The 14476-nt window shown below is 35.5% G+C and overlaps 2 protein-coding genes across 2 annotated transcripts in view; one reads left to right on the top strand and one right to left on the bottom strand.

Moving 5' to 3' along the window:
* The window catches only part of LOC106105057, a 25825-nt gene extending 18621 nt beyond the window's left edge, over positions 1 to 7204 (top strand). Inside the window, exons 12-15 of the mRNA XM_013285281.1 lie at positions 1531 to 1926; positions 2655 to 2795; positions 5018 to 5418; positions 6470 to 7204. Coding sequence (XP_013140735.1) covers positions 1531 to 1926; positions 2655 to 2795; positions 5018 to 5418; positions 6470 to 7138 — 1607 coding nt within the window. The 3' untranslated portion in view covers positions 7139 to 7204. The remainder of the gene's footprint in view (positions 1 to 1530; positions 1927 to 2654; positions 2796 to 5017; positions 5419 to 6469) is intronic.
* Positions 7205 to 8685: 1481 nt separating this feature from the next.
* Positions 8686 to 11579, bottom strand: LOC106105056 (chondroitin proteoglycan-2-like). Its single transcript, XM_013285280.1, has 2 exons — positions 11573 to 11579; positions 8686 to 11345 (listed from the first exon to the last, which is right to left on the bottom strand). The coding sequence occupies exons 1-2, from the start codon at positions 11577 to 11579 to the stop codon at positions 8686 to 8688; spliced, it is 2667 nt and encodes an 888-aa protein (XP_013140734.1).
* Positions 11580 to 14476: the final 2897 nt, after the last annotated feature.

Below are 14476 nucleotides of genomic sequence, written 5' to 3'. Positions count from 1 at the left end.
ACACGGGGGAAAAAACCACGTAATGCTGGTTTATGAAAGACTCGTTTATTGGTGGAGATGTATCACTTTATATTTCGTCTCGACTGCTGACCAAACATGCTGCTTTACACGAGACGTTAGTGTGCGTAACTAGATGCTAGCGTGGCGACACATGCCGCCCTAATCCCATTTGGCTTTCTGGTAACATTGCTAATTTCTGCTAGGCAATAACTCTGCATAATCTTGCCCTCTTTTCCACTGATTACTTGATCTTTAACGATCACCTACCAGTTTCTAGTTGTCATGGTCGTTCGCACGAACAAACTTGCTACAAATATACAATTTCTTGAAAGCCATTAATGTATATTGTTGTATTGAAGAATAAAATTTTAATATGCTAAATTATTTAACCAGTCGTAATTTTGAAAGGATTTATTACAGCACCGTAAATGTATCATGAAAAATAATAAAAACGATAGACTTAAACGTTGAGTTTTCAAGTTTTTTTTTTATTATATGTCGTAAGGTGACAAACGAGCAAGCGGCCACCTGAATCCGCCAAAATAGCGAAGCAACCGGTGCCCATAGACATCCGCAATTGCAGATGCGTTGCCTACTCTTATCCGACGGAGGAGGAGACGCACATAAAGAGCATATATCCCCTTCGTATGCGTCTCCTCCACCGTCAAATTCCCTTCCCCATCCCATCCTCTCCTTATAAGAAAAGGGTGGTAAAGAGAAAGAGACTTAAATTAGGCCTCCGGCACCACACTCATCAGACGAAACACGGAATTGCTTCCATTTCACGCCTGTCTTCTGTGTGGTCGTGGTATTACACCGGGCGTGCCGGCCCATTCGTGCTAAGATGTTAAAGCGGTCACTACCACTGTAAGTAAGTAAGTAAAGGACAAGGAAACATATTTAAAGAGAAGGGTGACGTAAGGACAATAAAGAATAAAATTCTAACTTACCTAAATAAAGATCAGTGTAATTAGTAGACATATAAAAGAAGCATAGGTATCTATTTGGTTCTCGATGCCATTAGCGTTCCCTTGAGCCTGGTTATTGCCCTTGATGTTGGCCACAAGGGGTTTGTAGCGAGTAGAAATCTCTCATAACCTTGTCTTTCACCCAAAAGGCAGGGCATCTTTATAAGATTTCACTTTAATATAAGTAAATACATCACATAGGTAAATGTAACTTTATAGGGAAGATTAGACATTTTATGACATATAGCTATGTTTTGGTGTCAGATTGTATTGATGACAAATACAATGCTCTTACGTAAACATGTATTACTAGGTCTTATGACAGTACCATTAGCCATTAACATTATCTGGATTGTTGCGTTTCAATTAACTGAACTTAAAGATAATAATTTCACATAATGTCTTTTCCTAGTACGAGATTAGCGTTGAGTATATAAAATACACAGTCCTTAGTGTCCCTATCTTCACAACTTCAGGAATCATTCACAATGAGAGGTTAGAAATAAATAAATTAAAAGATTTTATATCAATAATGCAAATATTAATATTAATTTTGTTACAGTTCTAGCGGTGATCTTACTTGTAACGGCAGTTGTGGCCGAGGATGGTGCATTATGTCCTAAGGAACAGGATGCCAATTACGAAGTGGATAGATTGGTAGCCCACGAGGATTGTAATAAATTCTACAAATGCGTCCAAGGGGAACCCGTTGAAATGATGTGCCCAGAAGGATTGTTGTTCAACTCTGTGTTCCGCTTCTGCGACTGGACCCTCAATGTCGATTGTGGGGAAAGAAGAATGCCTACTGAACGAGCCATTCCTATTACTGAAGTGACTGAGGCACAGCCAGAAGGAGAGGCGAGCGGAGACAGTGAAGAATCTAATGAAATTGAATTGCTTGAAAATGGATGTCCCGTAGATCCAGTTATTCACTGGCTTGTTCCCGACGACGAAGATTGTACTACCTTCTACTATTGTGTTTGGGGTGCCAAAGTTCAAAGGAGTTGTCCCCATGGTTTACACTTTAACAGAAACTTACAGGTGAGTTAGTTTTACTTCAAACTATATCTTACTAATATTATAAATGTGAATGTTTAGATGGATGGATGTGAGTTAGAGTTTGTAGCCTAAACGGCTAAACGGATCTAGATAAAATTTAGCACAGATGTAGAGTATAGTCTGGAAGAACACATGGGCTACTTACTTTTTTTAAAGTTCTACGCGAACGGAGTCGCGAACGAAAGCTAGTTATTTCTGCTTACAAGAATAGTAATTGACTAAAGTAATAACAAAAATGTGAAAAAAAACCAACAAACATTTTTCTATCTATAAAAACTGGCGTCGACAGAGTTTGATTTTACAAACAATCTTTTCTTACTAATATAATAAATGCAACATTATAGATGGATGGATGGTTGAATGTTTGTTAAAGTTTGTAGCTTAAACGGCTGAATGGATCTAGATAAAATTTAGCACAGATGTAGAGCATAGTCTGGAAGAACACATGGGTTACTTACTTTTTTTAAATTCCACGCAAACAGATTCGCGGGCGAAAGCTATTTAATAAATATAAATAGATTTTTGTTTTAAACAACATAATGTCACAACAAATTTGTCTCAACAATATATTTATATGTCTTATATAAAAGCGGAAGAACCAGTTTTAATCCTTTGTTATATTTCCAGGTCTGCGACTGGGCTCAATTCGCCAACTGCACAGCGACAGGAACTGCCCCTACGACTACAGTCACTACACCAGTCCCAACGACAGTCGCCGCTTAAATTGTCTTAGTAAGCTGAGCATGGTTCACTTCAGTGCTCGATTTGGTTTGTAATTATAAACTGATGTTGGAATTCAAAGAATCAATAAATATTTATTCAGAAACAATTTTTTTTTTATTTACGAGATTTCACCCGCGACTCCGTCAGCGTGGAATTAAAAAAAAACAAAAGTGTGTGGCCAATGTGTTCTTCCAGACTATCTTCTACATCTATGCCAAATTTCATCGAAATCCGTTCAGCCGTTTAGGCTGCAAACTCTAACAAACATCCATCAATCCGTCTAAACTTTCGCATTTTTAATATTAGTAAGATTACCTTATATCTATACTATTATAATAAAGCATAAACACACACTTCTTTGTTACCTAAGATGTCAGCAATTACATCATATTTTTAATAACTCTTTTTTTGATAAAAAGCCCTACACTTGTGTCACGCTTTAGGCTATATATTTTAACACCATTTAACTTAGGGGATAAATATTTTGGATAAAAACCCTAATGTGGGAAAGAGACCATAAGTTGCTGCCAACATCAAGGAACCAAGGTTGCCATGGTTTGACATAATGTCATTACATTTTGACATTTGTAATTTACTGAAATAATCTAACAAATGTGAACAATAAAATGATTTTTTATAATTTTATGCGGATGAAGTCGCATGGGAATAGCTAGTATTTTTTATATTTAAATTAACCTCTTTTATTACACTAATAAAGATATTGTGTGGTTATAACACACTTATAATGACTTCTACTTTAAGGTAAAGAATTTCTTATTTTTGGGAAAACCTATTATTTCATATATCTACAATCAGTTAGATTTTATCCTTTAACACCCCGTATTATCAATATCTATATTGCATTTAGGATCTAGATAGAAGCTCCATAGCAAAATATGTTGCTTGTTTAACAAGATTATGACTTGTATTCAATAGTAATCCAGTCTAGAGAGTGTTTTTTTTATATAATATAAGGTGGCAAACGAGCAAGCGGCCTGAATCCACCGAAATGGAAAGCGACCGCTGACCATAAACATCCGCATTGCAGATGCGTTTCCTACCTTTCATTGATGGAGGAGACGCACATAAAGATGTTATTTGCCCTTCATATGCGTCTCCACCGTTAAATCCACCTTTCCTTTCCATCCTTTCCTCTTACGAAAAGGGTGAAAAGGGAAAGGGACTAAGATTAAGTCTCCGGTACCACACTAATGAGACGAAACGCTGAATTTCTTTCACTTCACGCCTGTTTTCTGTGTGATCGTGGTATTACACTGAGCGAGCCGGCATTTTCGTACGAAGATGTTAAAGCGGGCTCTACCACAGTGTGAGTGTTTCTTTACTTAAATTTATCAACGTTTTTCTCATTTATTTCTTAAATTGTATCTAGTTTAAAAATTAATTTAAGTGAACGTACAACATTGTGAATAGCGAATACGTCTTCATTATAAATAGATTTTTCTGTAGTACAATGTAAACTACACTTAGATGCAAGCAAAAAGTGAATTATATCAAGACAACTATAATCTATGAATGGCTTAGTAATACGAGGCTTCTGTTTAACAGGTCCCACACCTTTGACAAAACTATCTCAACTGTTTAGTCTCGCTTTGATTATTATGAGCTTATATGGAGGTGCCCACACGATTTTTAGTCGTGCAACTAAACAGTTGTGCAGCGAAACAATCGACAATCGCACACAGTTGTGCGGTAGTTTAGTCAAAGGTGGTCGAACGCTTTTAATGATCTGAGATTGAAATCAAAACCTAGAGAATTTCTGTCTGGTATTATATTCTTCTTAAAGTGCCATCTTCTTCCGAAGTTCGGCGATCATTAGGGCGACTTTTGTTCTTGACACCGCGGCTCTGAAAAGTGAATAGGTGCTCTTTCCATACCACCGGCGTAGGTTTTTGAGCCAGGACGTTCTTCTTCGACCTACACTTCGCTTTCCGTGGATATTGCCTTGTCTGGTATTATACATCAGTTCAATTACCTTGTTATCATAATTTTTAATACACACTGTAAATCAAAGTTTCTCAATCAAAAGTTGTATAGTTCTAATCAAGATTATTATTTACCAATTACTGATAATTGATAAAACAAATGATGTTCGCAAAGAGTCCACACAATGTGTTTCAAAATATGAATTAGTATTTACATTGTGCGTAGTTGCTCTGACGTTTTAAAACAATGAAAGGTACTTTATTGTATTCCGTAGACAGTGTGTCCAGTGTATCAAATAAACAACATTTACGAATATATTCCAGGTACAGGTGAATTGGCGTTATTGATTTTATCTATTGCCTCGGCATACGCAGTTTCATGTCCGGGACCAGAATCATGGAATGAAACTGTATTTTTGCTACATGAAGACTGTCATAAGTTCTACAAATGTGTGTTTGGACAGCCAATCGAAATGTCCTGCTCTGCCGGATTGTATTTTAACCTTGAGACGTCACAATGCGATTGGAAAGAAAACGTTGATTGTCCAAACGATGTGTCAGAAGAACAAGGCTCGCAATTCTTAGAGAATGGTTGTCCAAGAGATTCATCTGTGCATTGGCTTTTGCCGCATGAAAATGATTGCAACCTATTCTATACTTGCGTTTCGGGAAGAAAATTGAAACGCAGTTGTCCTGGCTCGCTACATTTTGACTTTGAACAGCAGGTTAGTAAATAAGTAAGCTATCCTATTATTTGCATCATCATCATCATCTCCCTTATCTTATCCTACTCCCGTTGTGTTGACGCACCGGGTTATATCCTCCAAATAACACTATCACCCACTATCTCAGTCATCACTTCCTTTTTGATCATGTCACCTTTCACGCATTCCATCTCTTTCTAGATCTACCTCTAATTGTGTACCTCTACACCCACATGTTCCACAATAACAACATTTAATTAAGACAATATTTTTACATACTTATATAATTTCTATATTATGTTTCATCTGTTCACTTTGCCGCGCGATTCTCGTTCTTTACTTATTTTTTACTTTACGAGTAATTACCATCATTGATTGTTTTCAGTACGATATTTTTGGCGGTATACATACTCCTTGACTACCAAAGAGATCAAATAAACTCCAATAAACACTAATCCTATGTTAATTCTTTTGCAAAAATAAATTTAAATGCAACTCTTATTGTTACACCTGATGAAATAAATCCAGATTTCAATAAAGATTTTACTCAAGTTCCCTTATCAAAATCTACCTGTCTATTATCTGTAGAATATTCCGAGACAGATGGATAGATAAACCGAAAGATAAGTAAACTGTAAACGCTAAACAGATAAGATTTTCAATTATTTAGTTATCAATAGATAAAAATACAATAGGTTTTGCCCCCTAAAACATTTGTATAGATTATTACATGTAGAATATTGCGATTTAGAAAAAAAGTCCCGGACGGCAACTGCGAACTAGGCAATGTGTAGATTCATGATGATTCGTAATTCGTTTGATTAAACCTTTAATTACATCTTTTTCGAAATCTTATTTAAACAGGACTTTTCCTACTTTTGTTTATTTTAAATTGACGCGTATTTTTTAATCTCTGAAACTTTGATTTGAATTAAAAATGGAGTTATTTAGTGACAGCATTTTTAATACTTATTAGATAAGAAGATGTAACTACCATCTTTGGTGGATTACACTTACTTTAATATTTCCGCTTTGCCTAGATCTTATGTTCCTTTTATGTCTGATATTTCAGATATGCGGTTGGCCGAAACCAGAGGGCTGTGACACTTCGAACGAAGATTCTAGTACAGAGATTGATAGTCCTGAAAATAATCCTTCTAAAGAAGACAATTCAATTGAGGATAATACTAAGGAAGATATTTCTAAAGAGGATGATAGCAAAGAAGATGAAAGTAAAGAAGACGTTACTAAAGAAGATTCTAGTTCTGAAAATAATCCTTCTAAAGAAGACAATTCAATTGAAAATAATACTAAAGAGGATATTTCAAAAGAGGATGATAGCAAAGAAGATATATCAAAAGAAGATGATAGTAAAGAGGATTCTAGTTCGGAAGGTAGTTCTGAAAATAATTCTTCCGAAGGAGATATAACAATTGAGGAATTCTCTGAGGAAGATATCTCTAAAGAAAATGACACCAAGGAAAATAATACTAAAGAAGATGACAGTAACGAAAATGATAGCAAAGAAGACATATCTAACGAAAATAACACTAACGAAAATGACTCTAAAGAAAGTATTTCTAACGAAGATACCTCTAATGAAGAAGATTCTTCAAAAGATTCTTCAGAAGAGAAGACAGAAGAAGACACGTCCAATGATGATACAGATCTTCGCAGTGTTAAAAAAATTGAAGCGATCGTTCATGTTAATGTTCTAAAAAGTATGCAAAACGGATTATAAATATAAAATTGCTGAATATATAATTTTGCTTCTCTGGTATTATTGAATAAGTAATTATCGGTAATTGTAACGATTTTGTTTCGCTGTTTGATCTTCCTTAGACTCAAAAATTAGAGTGCGCACACCTTTGACTTAACTATCTCCCAATTGTTTTATCACGCTTAGATTCCTATGAGCTTATATGAAAGTGCTACTCAACTTTTAGTTGTGCAACTACATAGTTGAATTGGCTGCGAAACAATAGACAATCGTACAACAGTCGTACGATAGTTTACTTAAAGGTGTCCACCCGCTGTAATAGTGACGTTAGATCTGTCAGGTTAAGTATGTTACATGATCTAAGAAGGCTATCCCAAAATAAAATGTTAATTACCGATTCTCGTATTTTACACTATAATTCTCTAAAAGTAAATAACAGGATCTCAACCGATTTTCTTGACTGACGAGAATTCCAATTATGAAATTAGAGACCGTAGGGTTTTATAGTTTTTCAAAACTTGTTTCAATTGTTTGGAATTACATTTCTGATTTCGAATACTTATTAAGATATATAAATTATACTTGCTTGTTCTAGCTCTTATTTTTGAAAGCTTGTCTTAAATACTTTGTCTATGAAAACTGATAAACTTGCGCTTGGTCACTATCAACTAACCAGCAGCCGGTTCTAACACATGTCACCTAATTAGTCCATTTTTATTATCAACTTTACTTGGGCGACAAGTTTGTGAAAATTGCAGACAAGTATCGCTAGGTAAAACGTAGAAAATCAAACATAATTTGTGAAGTATTTCTGCGTGTGTTACCATACCACAATCATCGTTACAAAAAGTAAATTAATTAATTAATTGATAACTTTGAATCAATTTATTTTAGAAATGCTGAAAAGCAATAAAGAAATTAGATCTGACCAGAGACCAAAGAACTATTGTAATAAATTAGTGGCAGACACCGTTGGTTAATCCTCCTAATTTAATTATATTGTAAAATAGCTGTTCTGGTGCGGCTTCATCCGCATGAAATTATGTAAATTTTATTTTATTATTTACATCTGTCAAATTATCAATTACAAATGTGACATGACATGATCACAACCTTGCTTCCTTGATGTTGGCAGCAACTTATGGTCTCCTTCCCACATTAGGGTTTTTATCCAAAATATTTACCCCCCAAGTTTAATGGCGTTAAAATATATAGCCTAAAGCGTAAGGCAAGTGTACTGTTTTTTATTAAAAAAGGGTTATTCGAAAATATGCTGTAATTGCCGACATCTGAGGCAACAAAGAAGTGTGTGATTACGCTTTGTTATAATAGTATAGATAATGAAGGTAAAATCAATTGAAACAAATTTTATCTTTTAGGCTTTTATTTGAAAATCATTAAATATAAATTATAAAAGCTTTAATTCTTAAACAATACTAGATATAAAAAAATTAGAAACCTTAAAGCACAGTCATATATATGAGCACCTTTTTTTTCTTCGCCGCATTCACAGTTATGAGATCTATTATATTTAAACGGTAATTATATGAGTAAATAATTCAGTTCTCTTAATGGATGCGATTTCCACAATCAACATTATGTGACCAATCGCATTGGTTTGTTGTAGGGTCATAAAGTAGATTTGCAGGACAAGTTAGAACTACGGGTTTCTTTTGTATACAAACATAAAATTGATGGCACCTTTGGTGTGCAATGTAGACTGAATCAGATGAATCTGAAGCACAAATTTCAATAACTTCAATTGGAATATTTTCACCATCATTATTGTTGTCGTTGTCCTCAATAGGGTTGTATCTATCGCCGCAAGCAACATTATTTGGCCAATCACATTGTTCAGATTGAGGGTTATACAAAAGGTTAGATGGACAAGATTGTGTCGTAGGAAGGCCGTTAAAACATTTATAGAATTGATTGCATATTTCGTGAGCAACCAATATACCGTTAGAATTATCTTTAGCGCAAATAGAAGAAGCTTCTCCGGGATTGCAATTGCAAGTGCTATTACTTCCACCACCTCCGGTTTCAGGAGCACCACCGTTACCACCTTCTTCAGTATCACAGTCTTCCGGGATTACTCTGTCTCCGCATTTGACTGTTTCTGGCCACTCACAACGTTCTAAATACGGATTGTAAAGCAAAGTACCGGGGCAACTCATGGCTACTGGTGCTCCGTTGTAACATTTGTAAAACTGATTGCAATTTTCATGAGCTACTAATACGCCGTTCGATCCTGCTCCGCCGCAGATAGAAGGTGCTTCTCCGGGAATGCAGTTACAATTACCACCGTTTCCACCTCCGCCTCCACCTCCACCTCCACCACCGGCGCCTCCGTCACCATTTCCATTGCCGTTATCATTGCCATTGCCGTTGTCGTTTCCATTTCCACCTCCTTCAGTATCACAGTCTTCCGGGATTACTCTGTCTCCGCATTTGACTGTTTCTGGCCACTCACATCGTTCCAGATAGGGGTTGTATAGCAGAGTACCGGGACAGCTCATGGCAACTGGTGCTCCGTTGTAACATTTGTAAAACTGATTGCAATTTTCATGAGCTACTAATAGGCCATTCGATCCTGCTCCGCTGCAGATAGACGGTGCCTCACCAGGGTTGCAATTGCAAGTGCCGTTGTTACCACCTCCCCCTCCACCACCGGCGCCTCCGTCGCCATTGCCATTACCATTATCATTTCCATTGCCGTTGTCGTTTCCATTTCCACCTCCTTCAGTATCGCAGTCTTCCGGGATTACTCTATCACCACAGGTGACTGTTTCTGGCCACTCACATCGTTCCAGATAGGGGTTGTAAAGCAGAGTACCGGGACAGCTCATGGCAACTGGTGCTCCGTTGAAACACTTGTAAAACTGATTGCAATTTTCATGAGCTACTAACACGCCATTCGATCCTGCTCCACTGCAGATAGAAGGTGCTTCTCCGGGAATGCAGTTACAATTACCACCGTTTACATCTCCGTCTCCACCTCCACCTCCACCACCGGCGCCTCCGTCACCATTTCCGTTGCCATTATCATTGCCATTGCCGTTTCCATTTCCGCCTCCTTCAGTATCGCAGTCTTCCGGGATTACTCTATCACCACAGGTGACTGTTTCTGGCCACTCACATCGTTCTAAATAGGGGTTGTAAAGCAGAGTTCCGGGACAGCTCATGGCAACTGGTGCTCCGTTGAAACACTTGTAAAATTGATTGCAATTTTCATGAGCTACTAATACGCCGTTCGATCCTGCTCCGCCGCAGATAGAAGGTGCTTCTCCTGGAGTACAATTACAGTTTCCATTGTTTTCACCTCCTTCTCCACCTCCACCACCGGCGCCTTCATCACCATTGCCATTACCGTTGCCGTCTCCACTGCCACCTCCTCCAGACTCACAATCTTCTGGAATTACTCTGTCGCCACAGTCGACTGCGTTAGGCCAATCGCATTGTTCTGAGTGGGGATTGAAAAGAAGATTGCCAGGGCAGCTCATTCCTACTGGTGCTCCGTTGTAACACTTGTAAAACTGATTACAATTCTCATGGGCTATTAAAACTCCATTCGATCCTGGTCTGCCACAGATAGAAGGTGCTTCTCCTGGGCTACAGTTGCAGTTGCCATCGTTCCCACCTCCTCCAGCACCATCTCCACTGCCGTCTTCAGCACAACCGTCTTCGTTTTTATCATCCTCATCACCTGTTCCGTTGCTCTCTGGGATTAGCCTATCACCGCAATTTACATTTTTCGGCCAATCGCATTGTTCTCTGTATGGATTGTACAGTAATCCATGAGGACAATTCTGTGCAACAGGAACACCATTAAAACATTTGTAAAATTGGTTACAATTTTCATGCGCTACAAGTAATCCATTAGAATCTTTAGCTGAGCATATATTTGGTGCTTCGCTTGGACTGCATTTGCAATTACTGTTATTTTCGTCGCCTTCATTTTCGTTGTTTTTGTCTTCATCTGGTATTACTCTATGGCCACATACAACGTTTTGTGGCCAATCACACTGGTCAGTGTTTATGTTGAAGAGTAAATCATTAGGGCAGGTGTGCTCCACTAACTCTCCTCTGACGCATTGATAGAATTTATTGCAGTTGTTATGCTCTAGTAACTTATCTTCGGTGTGGTCCAAAGGGCATCCATTTTTGTTTATCTTCACTACATTCCCATGGACAAGTGTTATTGCGCAGATCAAAGTGATTCCTGCGCCTGAAAAAAAAAGTGAATATAAAAAATGTTAAAAAAAAATATCGCCCTAAATTAATTTTAAATTTAACAATATCTATCTGTAATTATTACAGAAAACAAGATACCAGTATTTATTTTTAAATTAAAAAATTCTAGCAACGTATCCAAAAACAAAAAAAAATAATTTAATTTTTAAAACTTCCGAAAAACGGAAATTAATATTTCCTTATTTTAATGTTTTAATTTACCTCTCATTATAATCCTTGCGATATAAAAAAATGTTATTATCCCCGTTACACACAGAAACTTATGATGTCTTCTTTAAAACTGCAAATATTTTCAATATCCTCACAATTATATACATTAGCCGAAGTTTATCGCGTATTACTTAGAACGAATGATTTGAAGTGCAAGCAGTTAGTGATATTCGATAATCATTACAATAATCGCTACTAAAATCACTGATTTTATAGATAACTGATACTTTAGATAATTCTAGGAGGTAACAACACTATTGAATCACTCTGTATTGTATAACACTATTAATTAAAAAAAATAAAACTGTATAAGTAACGTAAAAACTTTTTAGTAAAAAAACAAAACCGACTTCCAAACAATATACACTAAACACAAAATATTCTCAAAAAAACTATACACTAAAAAGTAACGAAATAATTCCTTGAAAATAGTAAACCTTATTGTAGCTGTTATGTCTATATTGTACAATTATTATTACTTTGATGTCGGTGAAGGCAAAAAAGAATTATCAAAATCGGTCCACTAGCGACGGAGTTAGGCCGTAACACGCATAAAAAGAACACAGACGAATTGAGTACCTCCTTCTTTTAGAAGTCGGTTATAAAGAATATGTTTTAACAACAACCAAATGATTAATGATCACGGAACAATAAATCCTCGTCTATTTTTTAGAAAGGATTAAATAACGGATTATTACGATAACGATATCTTTTTATATATAATTTTCTGTACTTGAGATCTACAATTCTTTCATACATCATTTTATATGCATCAACGGTTTGGGCAGCGTAAGCCGTGAAAAGTTGAGGTTTAGTGAATTTTTAAAGGAGAAATACGCTGTTTACTAATAGTTCCTAACATTAGAAATAATCTAATCTTACGTTACTTACAGATAAATTACCTTTCTAATATTGAAAGAATTTTTAAAATCGGCCCAGCAGTTTTGCGTGAATCAAATACACATAAGAAACAGAAATACAATTCTTTCCTTTTTGTAATGTAATACGAATAGATACAGATTGAAGAAATATGTTTTATTAGTAATTTAAATAATCAAATAAAGAAAATGTGTTTGATTTCAGACTTTTAATAACACAAAAAAATAAAAAAACTCTACGAAAAAAGTCGATTGTTATAAGATATCTATACTAATATAATAAAGCGTAAAAACACACTACTTTATGGCGTAGTTTGTCAGCAATCACAGCATATTTTTGAATAATCTTTGTTTTAATCAAAAGCCCTACACTTAGGACACGCTATAGGCTATACATTTTCACGCTATTAAACTTCGGGGGTAAATAAATTAGAAAAAAACCTTCATGTGGGAAAGGGACCATAAACTACAAGCAGTCAACATTAAGAAATGAAGGTTATTATAGTGACGGTAATTTTGACATTTTCAACTGACAATTTGACAAATGTAAACAATAAAATAAAGTTTTCATTATTTCATGCGGATGAAGCCGCACGGGCACAGCTAATGTTGCAATAAAATTAATAAATATACAATAAAATAAATCACCCTGTATAAATTGTCGGTGTTAGCTCAAATATATCTGTCGGTAGATTTAAACGATTCAATAAAAGATTTGAAAGATATAATTCGATCGATAAAATTAACAGAAAATCTTATCGTCTATTGAATGTTTCTGATGGCATACGTATAATTGTTATGTATTCAAATGTACTAATTGACATTTTTTCTTAAAGATAAGTACTGAGTAATTTTGTTGCCAACCTATTAAGCAAATAATGGTCTATCCCAAATGTTGGCCAATTGGTGAGACAATTCGTAACGACATCCACAAGTATGAGATTTGTTGGTGTACTTTACACCCGGTAGAGTACAAAAATATCCATACGAAAACGTTGTCATGAATATTGGTAATAAGCCCTACGATGTACCGATAAAAATGTACCGAATAAATCAGAGTTGAACGATAAAATATTTTTAGGCAGTTTTAAAAGTAAATTAAAAATATCTCTATATTCAAGGACTTCGCCTGCGAAAATTAAAAAAATAATAAAAAATATAGCTTATGTTACTCACAGATAAATTACCTTTGTAATGGTGAAAGAATTTTTGAAATCAGCCCAGTAGATTTTACCTGAATCAAATACATACAAAAATCCAAATCTTTTCTCTTTATAATATTAGTTCAATAGATGTTTCGTTGCAATAAAAAATTGTCTTTAAAATTACCGCATTTATTTGTATAGAAATATTGAAGACTAGCTGTTCCCGTGCGATTTCATCCGCATAAAATTATGAAAATTTTATTTTATTGTTTACATATGTCAAATTATCAATTGCAAATGTCAAAATGACATGACGAGGACAAACCATGGCAACCTTGCTACCTTAATGTTGGCAGTAACTTATGGTCTCTTTCCCACATTAGGATTATATTCAAAATATTTACCCCGTAAGTTTGATGGCGTGAAAAAATATAGCCTAAAGCGTGACGTAAGTGTAGTGCAAAAATATGCTGTAATTGCCGACATCTTAGGCAACAAAGAAGTGTCTGTTTACGCTTTATTGACCGACTTCTTTTAATAGTATAGATTAACATTATGTGTAAATTACTAAATTTTTAATACTATTAATAATTGGTTTAACAACGAGTATAAAATCCCTGATAAAATTTACAAGTGTACGTAATAAACAAATATAGATTACGAGCAATTCCGATCTTTTATCTAATTACGTATTCCTTTAAGGTAAATGATAATATATGTAACGACGCATAAACCTTTTATATTGTAAACAACGAAAATCCTATTCATAATTTAACAATGGTAGAGCCCGCTTTAATATCTTCGCATTGTAGGGCTCGCCCGGTGTAATACCACGACCACACAGAAGATAGGCGTGAAATGGAAGCAATTCC

The sequence above is a fragment of the Papilio polytes genome, unplaced genomic scaffold (genome assembly GCF_000836215.1).
Source record: "Papilio polytes unplaced genomic scaffold, Ppol_1.0 DF823177.1, whole genome shotgun sequence".
In the NCBI taxonomy this organism is placed as follows: Eukaryota; Metazoa; Arthropoda; class Insecta; order Lepidoptera; family Papilionidae; genus Papilio; species Papilio polytes.
The sequence above is the reverse complement of the archived record's forward strand: the minus strand, read 5'-3'. Positions and strand labels throughout refer to the sequence as shown.